Source organism: Antennarius striatus, chromosome 22 (assembly GCF_040054535.1).
Source record: "Antennarius striatus isolate MH-2024 chromosome 22, ASM4005453v1, whole genome shotgun sequence".
In the NCBI taxonomy this organism is placed as follows: domain Eukaryota; kingdom Metazoa; phylum Chordata; class Actinopteri; order Lophiiformes; family Antennariidae; genus Antennarius; species Antennarius striatus.
In genome coordinates, this window is record NC_090797.1 from 8392073 (window position 1) to 8404313 (window position 12241).

Sequence of the window (12241 nt, forward strand, 5' to 3'; positions counted from 1 at the left end):
CAAGAAAGACATAAATACAATAGGAGCCACATACGATCTAGACAAGCTGTATGCTTAACCTTTTCCACTGGCAGACCAGTCCTTCAGAATTAAAGCTTCTCATTAATTGGTGCTGTTAAACAAAGTTGGTCTCTTGTGATAACTCTGAATATATTAATCTCATGCCTACCTCTGCCAATGAAGAAAGCTAAATATATGAATTATTTAGCCATTAAAAAAGAATTTGTGTATTGTGCAGAAGCATTTCAAGCTTTGATGATACGTTTTTTCACTCAGGTTACTCTTAAACTGCCTACTTCCCTCCATTTACCTCTTTCTTCTGTGGTTGATTTTATCATTTCATTTATTGCTCACTCTTTCACCTCAACAGTTTTTTCATACATACAATTTTCTCCAAGTGTATAGCATTGAAATGAAAGGGATATACGTAAATATCCTATTAACTTTTCAAGTAAGTAAGTAAGTAAGTAAGTAAGTAATTAAATAAATAAATAAGTAAGTTCTCCCCATGTCTGCGTGGGTTCTCTACAGGTTCTCCGGCTTCCTTCCACCTCCAAAAACATTCTCTTCAGGTGAATTGGAGGTCATGAAATTGCTCGTAGGTGTGAGTGTGTGCGTGTGTGTTTGTCTGTGTCTGTGTGGCTCCGTGGTGCACTGGCGCTGCGTCCGGAGTGTCCCCTGCCTCAAGCCCCCAGTTGGCTGGGATATGTTCCAGCGCCCCGCGACCAGCGACAGCGAACAAAAAGTGGGTATAGAACACGAATGAATGAAAAATAAATAGATAGATAAATAAATAAATGAAGGAACGGATGAATTAATAAATAAATAAACAAACAAATAAATACATAAATATGCTTCACATTGATTAAGTGTATGCAATATACTTGAACCTTGTATCTTTAACAACTGATATTACTGTACATTTATTCCCTCTGAAGCAATCATCAGTTTTCAGAACTGAAGCTGTAGTTGCGTGAAGTTTTTGGTATCTTATTTACAGGAATGAAGGACAAAATTAAATTTAATGGTATTTCTAGTTTTTGAAAAATTAAAACTTATTTGTATTTGAAAAATGTGTAGAGTTTTTACACTGGTGTCTTTCACCACTCATCCTCCCTCCGTCCCTTGGAAACGGGAGATAAAAGCACGTTGGGGGTAGGAAGGACCGCAATCTATAAAACCGTCATGTGCTGGGAGGGAGGCGGCGTATCGTTCCGTGCAAACTGAGGCTCATTGCTGTTAAACATAGTGAGGGTTGGACGCTTACACCTCGCAGACTCTTATTCCAGCGCTGCGAACGCGTCTGGCCAGTCGTTCCTCGTTGCGCACTGGATATGCATCAGGACGCAGCGCGCCTCTCTGCCCCCCTCTCTCGCCAATAGGCTGCAGTCTGCGGCTCATGAGAAGTGCCCGAATGAACCGCCGCCCCCCTGGCTCCTCCGACGTGCAATGGCTTAACAGTAGAGACATGAGTGTCCGGACGGAGGACCGCGTCACCTTGTGCCACAGGGCTCTCCAGATCGTCACGGAACTTTGTGTTGCAGGACTCGTAGACCGGGAGAAATGTTCGGACATATTTCCTCTGGAGAGCAGCATACCAGGTAAAGGACACGCAGGTAAATGGCATAAAGTCATTATTTTGTTTTTTTTTCCCCCTCAATCACTTTTGTTTGTACCCCTGAAAGAAAATAGATGAGTAGTTGCTTGGGGACACTAAGCCTCAGCTCACAAACTTTATTGGAGCGCATAGCCGCATGTATTTTTTTCGTGCTGAACTGCTGTGAAAGTGTTTCCCTACTTACGCATCTTGCTGCAGCACTTATGAAATAGCAACAGGTGGCAATATACTGATGTGACTCAAAAGAATAATCTACTGCTTTTCTGTTGTTTTTCCTTTCGGTTTTCACTTTTGAACCCTCCAGTTCACTACTTTCAATACAGTCAATGATAACTTTGCATTTGAATATAAACATAAATATGATCTTTAACTCAATGAACATGTGATTCTCTTGTTGTTGTTGCTGCTTGACTCCAGTGTTATATGAATTTACAATGTCCTGCTTTGTCACACGGGTTTCTATGCTGCCCCCACTTTCTTACAGCTTTTCTCTCCCTTTTTCTCTTTCTCCCTTGCATGTTTGTCTGTCATATTTTGCCCCTTGCTTGCTTCTTTCCTTTTTATTGGTTCTGTCTTTTTCCATGGTTACATGTAGACATCTCTATTAGTCTCCTTGCTGTGGTCGTGGGTTTCTGTGGCCTTGCGCTTTTGGTAGTCTCTCTCTTTGTCTTTTGGAAGCTGTGCTGGCCTATTTGGAGGAGCAAGGCTCTGTCAGCCCATGGTGAAAATGGCCTGCATGTGGGTTTCCCTGAAGCACCTCCATCCAACACCCCGTCAGTCACTGAGTGCAAAAGGGAGGAGGTCGAAAAGAAGAAACCCCTGGAAGTGCGGGCAAATGGACGGAGCTCCGTCAAGCTGCTGGAGGCGGCCATGAAGATCAGCCAGACGTCTCCAGACATCCCTGCTGAGGTCCAAACAGTCCTGAGGGAAACAGTCAGCCAGCAGGCTAAGATACCAAGACAGACCACAGAGCCAACATCCTCCTCCAGGTATCTCACATGAACCCACTGCAGTTAGAACCAATGTCTGCCCTTTTACAAGAATCTTCCTTCTTCTTCTTTTCCTTTCGGCTTTTCCCTTCAGGGGTCGCCACAGCGAATCCATTGCCTCCATCTAAGCCTATCTTCTATGAAACTAGTTATTCATAGTCATGGTGCTGACAATTACAGTACAGAGACAGATTTTGGAATGGGACAAACACAATTACGTTGACACAGAAAACTGCCCTGACAGTTTGTGACATAGAAATCCCTTGAGAGGGTTTGGCACGTGTCCTGGAGAACAGACCCCCAACCTTTTTTTGCACCACAGAGTAGTTTTACATCAGACAACATTTTCACAGACCTGCCTTTAAGGGGTGGCGGATAAGTACAACAAAGTAAATTTAGACGACCAGCATAAAAACCTTTTTTTTCTAAATATAATAACAAACATGAATCCACTTTATTAGTCGCATACACATTGGAACATTGGATTCTTTCTGTATTCTTTCAGTGCAGCCTGGTACCAACTGACCCGTGGACGTGGATTGGTACCGGTCCGCAGCCCGGGGGTTGATGACCACTGCTGTAGAATATAAAGCATTGGCTGGTGACCTTGAAATGCTGTAACCCACAGTTACCCAAGTGTATTCCCTGCACTGTTTGACCAGAAAAGTCTACTGTGGGCTTATCTGTCAGGGCGGTAGTACTTTCCTTGCTTCTGAACAAACCCTATAATCTCCTAGATGTGTGAGTGAAGCTGCTATGGTAACAGGGGGATACAACCCCAGTAATTAAACAACCAATTCTTGTTTCTCTTTGTTGGGCAGCGCTGTGTTTAATCCACAATGTCCATAATTAGAAGTGCGGTGGGATGGGAGCTATCATAGTAGATGTTTGGTCTGTGGTAGGATGCACTATGCAGCTGCTCTCAGTTTCTCAGGAGGCCATTATTGACAACGTCCTTGGTTAGTCGTTAGCCCCGTTAATTAAACTGCATGGACATCAAGGCCTTCATGAATTATACAACCATTAGGGATACAGGATGCCAATGCCTCCAACCGGTTGAGTCGACAGTGATTCCTGATGTTCACTGATTATTTATTGGATGAATGACAAAATGCCAAGAAGACCTACAACATGCAATAAAGTCTGACCTCAAGCTCAAACCTTTAGCTCAAGATGAATTCCCTGAAACCAAATTGTGTAATGAAGTTACAACAATGAAGAGATGACACAGATGTTTCTGACACTTTCAACTGAATTCGGTCTCTGAAGGCCACTTTAACATTTATTATCATGTACTTATTGTTTTTTATTAGCTACGTTTTGCAGTAGGCCAAGTGAATGGACTGTAAATACTAATGGGTTTTAATATTATGTTTGACAGATAAAATGTCAGAGAGTTGTGAACTACTTGTGATCAGGGTTTGGAATGCTGATAAAAGAAACAAGAGGTTGTAATTTTTCTGGATTTTGTGAGTGAAGAAAAGACAGAAGAAGTTGTCATTAAACTAAACTTACTATAACTAGACGACTGACTTTATTGAAAACAGAAGCAATAAAATTTACATTTCATCTCTGGTGGTAGTCATAGATTTGGTTTCATCTCCAATGGATTCACTATTTATGATTTATTTAAAAATAAAAGTCAGTAAAACAACTACAAAATATGAGGTTTAGAAAAAATGTTATTAATGTTATCTGTTCAGGTTTAGTTCATTTTCTGTTGATTTTTCTGTTAGCAAGTTTGCTCAAAAACCACTTCATGTATTTTCATTAAGGGTAGCAAGAGTGTTTGGCGTTTGACAAAACCCATTTAATTTCTAAGTGAATCTACATAAAGGGACTGATTTGAGAATTAGTTTTCACTTTTATAACAGTGTTAGATAAAGATAAATGGCAAAAACTCTCATTTCACTATAATCCCCAATCTGACTAGAATGAAACTTGGTAGGGGGGCAGGGCTTGAATCCGTAGAAGACTCCATCTCTGCTTTCTCTCCTGTCCGTTTGTTTGTCAGGTAGATTAGTTTTAGCTAGACTAGACCATTTTCTTTCTTACTTTCTTTACATTAGCCACATTCATGCAGTGTGGCCTAGTGTGCCTTCATTCTGCCCTGCTGTTCTGTATGAATGCAGTGACGGTTTGACCTGTTCTGCCTCTGACAAATACAGAAGTACAGTAGTAAGAGAGGAGTATTGTAAATGAGGTGGAACAGCAGGGATGAGATGTTTTGGCTCACACAATTAAACTTACTCTTTAAATTCACCCACTGGAGAGGTATTGTGCTGTCACATTTGCATTAGTATAAAAAAAGCAAAGTATATGTGGTCTGACATTATTGTATTTACTGTAAATAAGGTTATTGCAAAATAAGGCTTTTTTTTTTTACATTTCTAATGTCGCATGAAGTAATGTCTAGATTGCAATGGGGAAAGCATATTTAGGGTAATGGTAAATATGATTGTGCAAATCCAAATAAAACTGCATCCACCAGATTTAATTATGGTCTCATCGAGTGTAATGTGCCTTGGAAGGTTTGATCGGATTTGAGACAAATGTTTGTCCAACCCAAAGCAGAATTTTTTTATTGCCATGTTTGTGTTCAGTTTTATTTTGAAGCCTATCTGGATGTTGGTTAGTTACTATTTCTTACTTAATGATAAAGCCTTGCATGTATGAAACATGCTACAATGGTGAGTTTGTAGCTCAGGGCCACTGAATAAGTCTGTTGTAAAGCTTTGCATTCTGTCGCATTTCAGGCAATTTGCAAGGTTGCCCCCTTGATTTGTTGTAGCTTTCAAATGACATCCTGACTTCTATGCTGTTTACAATACCTGAGTGCAGCATTTCATTTTCAGCCGTACTGCATCATGCTGTTTTTGCCATGGTTGTCAAATTGCAGTGATTGTCTTGCTGTCAGAAAGGTGGAGGGCCAGTTGCTAGGTGACAAGACTTTCATGTCAAACACAAGCATGATTTTTCTCAAAAGGTGTCAACTAAGCAGACATTTGCAGCATTCAGGTATTTTGTATGAGCACATCTGAATTGTCTGGTCATGTGCTTTAATATTTCAGTGTCAATCGCCTGGTTCAACAACACTGTATTAAATTCTCTGTAAAGAATTTCAGCACTCAAGAACATCAACTGTTGTTTGCTGAAACTAGATGCTTTCCTCCTGTAAGACTAAAGAAAAACTAGACACATTTTTCAACAATTCCATCATAGAGTACTTGCATATGCTAAATGTGTTTCCATGACCACGACATTATAATGAAGCGTACATTTTAGATGTAGCTCCCTTGTGAAAGACAATTATCTCCCGTCATAACAAAGCCAGTCATGCAAAAAATTGACAGTTGAGACATTTACATAATGTCCTTTACCTTTTCACCAGGCACAATTCATTCCGCCGCCATCTGCCTCGTCAGATGAATGTCACCAGCATTGACTTCAGTGTGGACCCAGTGCCTCTTCGCCAGTCTTCTACAACCAGCATCGGAAGAATTAAACCCGAACTCTACAAGCAGAAGTCGGTGGACTCGGAGGGTGAGGCCCAAGACCCTGTGGAGACTTGTGGAAAGCTCAGCTTCTCGCTGTGTTATGACCATGAGGAACAAGCTTTGGTGGTGAGAATCCTCAAAGCCGTGGACCTACCTGCTAAAGACTTCACAGGCACCTCTGACCCCTATGTGAAAATCTACCTGCTGCCGGAGAGAAAGAAGAAGTTCCAAACACGCGTCCACCGCAAGAATCTGAACCCCATGTTTGACGAGACCTTCTCTTTCCCTGTTGTGTATGATGACATCTGCAACCGCAAACTTCACTTCAGTGTCTACGACTTTGACCGCTTCACCAGCCACGATATGATTGGCGAGGTGGTAGTTGACAACCTCTTTGAACTGTCCGATCTTTCCAGGGAGGCTGTGGTGTGGAAGGATATTCATGCAGCAACTACAGTAAGTTAGCCAACATATGGAAAGATGTGTATTGCATTGGATGGCTTCTAAGTGTCTGAATTCATCAACACCATTCCACCGGAGTAGGAAAGTTGAACAAAAAGTTGATGATTCTAACGCTTTTTGGAATGCATTTCATCAGTCAAACACCTACACACATTTTATAGGATATTCTACAGATGTTGATAAAAGAATGGTGTCCGTTTGTCAGCATCAATGTCCTCTCAAATTTGACATAAATCTACACAAGCATGCCACCTACTATTGACAGCTTTTTCTCATATCAGTTCCTTCTGAAACAGAAATACGGTCATTTGCCCAGACTACCCTTCAGGTCTACATTTATATTTATGATAATTCACAAAAGATCGTCATTCATAGTAGCTTAAATACTGTTCAGACTGATTATAGAAGATTTCCCATTTCTTTTTCTTTTTTTTGCTTGCTTTTTTTTTTTTTTTTTAGAAAAAAGAAAGCAAGGAAGAGCATAAAACATATCACACCTTTTAGCGCATCATAGCTACATAATTACTGTAGAGAGGTACTCATCTGAAGGAGGCCCAAATCTATTCTAAGTACCCATAAGGCCATGACGAATGCTATATTACAACAAGGCAGTCAGAGACTGCAACACCACTGAATTCAACATCTTACCCTGACTTACACATTTTTGTGCCTCTGGCTTCCTGAAAATGTTGCTTTTTGTTTTGTGATTATATGTCATCAGGTTTTAGAGATGTGTACCTTAAAAGTTATACAATGGGCCGTCATTTTCTCATGGTTAATGTGTTCCAGGAACCACACACGATTAATGAATTTCTCGAAAGAGCGATGAACAATTTAGATCGTTGTTTATAGTGATTTAAACATTTATGAACCCTCCCCATACCGATATTAAACCACCTTCTGTCTGTATTACCTTTTCCCACACTCTTATAGACTATTTAAAGCACTTTTATGTCTCACGTAAGTCCGAGACTCACAGAACATGACTGCCTTTCAAAAATCCACGATGGGTACAAAAGTTGAAATTGGACCTGGACGTAGTTTTATCAAGGTCAAGGTCATTATCTCATCTCATCCCCTTTGCCGCCCAAGTAATGTGCTTTTTCTATCATCTTTTTATCTGCAATGGTTGTGAAGATATTGTGTGTACGGACGGACGAACGAACGGACACACCAACACTGACAATTACAATACATCTCCACTTTGTGGGATTTAATAAGATGGGATCAGTAAATAAATTAATTTGTTACTGCTATTAAGATTCTCATCAAGTCAGATGAGAGAACAGTGATAAAAATTAATGACCATTGTTTACTGTTTGGCGTCTATAGTCTCTGCTAAAATTCAAAGGAACTGGAAAAACAATCCAACTACTTTTATTCACTGATCTGTATACTCTTTTTTTATTTTAGTACTTTAATTCATACACTCTCTGGTTTTCTTTTTTGTCACCGAGGAGAGCATCGACCTGGGAGAGATCATGTACTCGTTGTGCTACCTCCCCACAGCGGGGAGAATGACCTTAACAGTCATCAAATGCAGAAATCTCAAAGCCATGGACATCACAGGCTCCTCAGGTAACCCGATCGCAAGTCAGATGAAGTTCAAATCATCAGCACAAGCTGAGCCACAAGTTTTAAAACTTAGCTGAAGTTGGACAGCAGGTAGCCACTTGCAGCGGAAATGCAAGTGGCTACCGGAAGAGTGAATTACAATGAAAACATTGCTAAATTTTCGTTGCATGTCTCATAGATCCTTATGTGAAGGTTTACCTGATCTGTGCTGGACGGAGGTTAAAGAAGCGAAAAACAACCACCAAGAAAAGCACACTCAACCCAGCGTACAACGAGGCTATCGTATTCGACATTCCTCCAGAGAATGTGGAACAAGTCAGTTTGTCTATCATGGTGATGGATTACGATCGGTGAGTTAAGAAAATATTAGGGGGCTGAAAAAATGCTAACTGTTTGTCAACACAGTTGAGAGATGCTAAAACTTTTACTATGTGTATCCAAATGTTTGTAACTGTGTGCTCTGCTGCCAACAGGGTTGGACACAATGAGGTGATTGGTGTGTGTCGCACCGGGCCAGATGCTGAGGGTCTGGGAAGAGATCACTGGAATGAAATGCTTGCTTACCCACGGAAACCCATTACACACTGGCACGCTCTTGGAGAGGTACACACACATTACACTTCCTACCACGCTCAAAGACGTTATATTTCTCAAGGCTTTCTAGAAGCTCCCGACTCTGATGTTGATCACAGATTTTTTTTCTTCCATGAGAGACGACACATTATAAAACAAAATCAATTTATATACTTGTGTGTAATTAAACAAAATGTAGTGAACAAATGCATAGATATCAAAATAAAATTGAAGCAGAAAATAAAGTAAAAGTGATATTTGCTTTGCTAATATTCTGATGTGCTTACAGTTTAGTTTTAAATAATATCTGAGGGAGTTTAGCCCATCTAGAAAATGACACTGCTTTGATTATTATTGCTGACTGTATGTTTTATGAAGCCCGTCGTCCTTAGATAAGAGAAGAACACTTTTTTGACGCATCGGGACAAATCTGGGTTCAAACATTAAGTCCTGTTAACATTTTATAAAGCGTTTTGTTTATTGTTCTGTGAAAATTGCTAAAAAGACAATTAAAATATCTTGACGAGATATCTTCCCTATGAGATGGACATTAATTAAATCTCTTTATATTCAATGCAGAGCTAAAAAAAAAAAAAAAAATTTGCTGGGGGGGGCGATTATCCGAGATTGGCCAGAGGTCCTTTCCAACAACTGTAATACTTTGTACATGAATTTATTTTACTTGTGTAAATATTTAAAGGAGTAGACATTTTGTTCTGCAAGCAAAACCAACTGAAACATTAATGCTTGGTGGAAAAATATGAGGATAAGCTTTTTACAGTTGCTGGGAAGTGTTTTTTTGTTTTGTTTTTATTTATTTTTTAAATGAAGACTTAATGTAATTTCACCTTTTTACATGATATCAATGTTTCTTCCTCTCTTGCCACAACCACTCTTCATCTGACGAATAGGAAAACACAGGTGATGACTTATTTTAAGTAGTAGAACTGTTTTGTATTGTAATCATAGGCAAAAACAAAATCTTTTGTACCTTTTGGCTAAACATTGTTCTGCTACAGGAACTTAAAAATCAAAGAGACGGAAAGATGTAAATATATTCAACAGTAATACTATAATTAACATCCAGGAAGCCTTATGAATAATCCTAAAATGACACTCCAGGTCAGCAAATGAGTTATGCATGTATCATGCATCATCCTCGCTTTATCGCCATATCTTCAGAGTTGACTGGACTTTGTCTTAATTAGAACTTAGAAGAGAACAGAACAAACACACACACTAAAAATACATAAAAAGCAAGCCACTAAAACTAGTACAGATAGATAAATAAATAAAACCCAGCACATAAACATGTATAGATAAAACACCTGTATATGTATAAAGTAAATGTAGCACATTGTCAGATCCCCAAACTCTTCCATTTCTCCATGTAAGAGAGGGGTTTTAGACCAGCTCTCCTTGAAGGGGTCAAGCCATAACTGTTAGACATGAGTTGATATTTATAAGTGAGGAGACTCGCCCAGCTTCTCACTGCTGCTGTCATCCAAATGTCTAGTGAAGCCCACAGCAGAAAAGCCTCTTTGCTTCATACTAAATCAGTTGTGTCTGTTATCTATCACTCTGCTACTGTGATTTGGTGAATTGCTGGGATAAAATGTAATGATTTGGATAATAAATCACAAGAAGCTGGCTAGAACAATCTTCAGACTCTCAAACACACTGTTATCATTTGAGAAAATCAATGCCAACCATGTGTTAAAAATCATGATGAACATGAGCTCATCTTCTTCTCCTTTGGCCTTTCCCCTTCAGGGGTCGCCACAGCGAATCAGTAGCCTCCATCTAACCCTGTCTTCTGCTTCCTCTTGTCTCACACCAACTACCTTCATGTCCTCTTTCACTACATCCATAAACCTCCTCTTTGGTCTTCCTCTAGACCTCCTGCCTGGCAGTTCAAACTCAGCATCCTTCTACCAATATATTCACTATCTCTCCTCTGGACATGTCCAAACCATCTCAGTCTGGTCTCTCTGACTCCCTGACTGTGCTGTCCCTCTGATGTACTCATTCCTATCCTTCCTGGTCACTCCCAGAGAGAACCTCAGCATCTTCATCTCTGCTACCTCTAGCTCTGTCTCCTGTCTTTTCTTCAGTGACACTGTCTCTAGACCAAACAACATCGCTGGTCTCACCACAGTTTTGTACATATTTCCTTTCATTTTAGCCGAAACTCTTCTATCACACATCACACCTGACACTTTCCTCCACCCGTTCTGTCCTGCCTGTACACGCTTCTTCACCTCTTTTCCACACTCTCCATTGCTCTGGACTGTTGACCCTAAGTACTTAAAATCCTCCACCTTCTTGATCTCTTCTCCCTCTAACCTCACTCTTCCACTTGGGTCCCTCTCATTCACACACATGTACTCTGTCTTACTGCGGCTAACCTTCATTCCTCTCCTTTCCAGGACAAACCTCCACCTCTCTAGCTTCTGCTCCACCTGTTCCCTGCTTTCACTGCAGGTCACAATGTCATCTGCAAACATCATAGTCCATGGAGATTCCTGTCTAACCTCATCTGTCAGCCTGTCCATCACCGTAGCGAACAAGAAGGGGCTCAGAGCTGATCCCTGATCTTCATGAGCTCATGTGAAATCATAATAATAACCAAAACGTCAAATCATTAAAATCATGAATTTATCAAGCTTATCAAATTTCAAGCACAAAAAATTCAAATCCACAGAGGCTGCACCAAAAAAAAATCCTCTTTTGCCTATGATCACAGTTCATCCTGAGGATCAGAGTAATAGCCTGCTCGGAGTTCACAGACAGACGACTGAACTTCCATAATACTTTCTGTTTCTTTACCTTTCAGTGGGCTGGAAGAGGAGCGAGCTTTGAGAGTCAAGGTTCGTGGCCTTCTCCCAAATCTTCGCACACGCCATGATGGTCGCAGGTAGATTGACGGATCCGCCTCTGTAAGAGAACAAATGTTTGTCTGAAGTAACTGGGAAAGTTGTGTTGCCTATAAGTCTCTTCTGAGCATGTTTTATGAAAATCTAATCAATATAGACACGTTTTCTATATGTTAGTGTAAAAAAAAGTTTGAATCGAAATTGTTCATTTGAATTCCATTCCTTCAAGAGCTCTACAGAGCTGGCTATGCACAGCACTCACTGCCATTTGGTTTAAGAGTTTGTTTTCCATACATCCATGAAATTCTTATTATTTGTTCATTCATTCTGACCTCATGAATGGAAGGTCTGACTGCACAAAGTCCTCACTAATTCATTCTCATTTGTCTCAACATCAAAATATTTAGCAACATTTTTTCCAGCCCACAAGCTCTTTAGTGAGTTAGCATTTTCCTCTGAAATGGCACAAAGCTAAAGGGCTATGTTGCTCCATATATACCCTGAAAACATTTGTTTGATTATAAAGAAAAAAAAATCAACCTGGGTTTTGGCTCAAGAATGCAAGTTGGTTGAAGTGCTTTGAAAGTTTAGCACTCACAACTGTAACAGCAGCCAGTTGATATTGTCATCTCTTAGAAAAGTGAACAGGAC

The 12241-nt window shown here is 40.1% G+C and overlaps 1 protein-coding gene across 1 annotated transcript; it reads left to right on the top strand.

Moving 5' to 3' along the window:
* The first annotated feature begins 1414 nt into the window (after positions 1-1414).
* syt10 (synaptotagmin X) lies at positions 1415-11622 on the top strand. Its single transcript, XM_068307241.1, has 7 exons — positions 1415-1601; positions 2214-2607; positions 5999-6560; positions 8024-8144; positions 8320-8491; positions 8615-8744; positions 11551-11622. The coding sequence occupies exons 1-7, from the start codon at positions 1415-1417 to the stop codon at positions 11620-11622; spliced, it is 1638 nt and encodes a 545-aa protein (XP_068163342.1).
* The last annotated feature ends 619 nt before the right edge of the window (positions 11623-12241 follow it).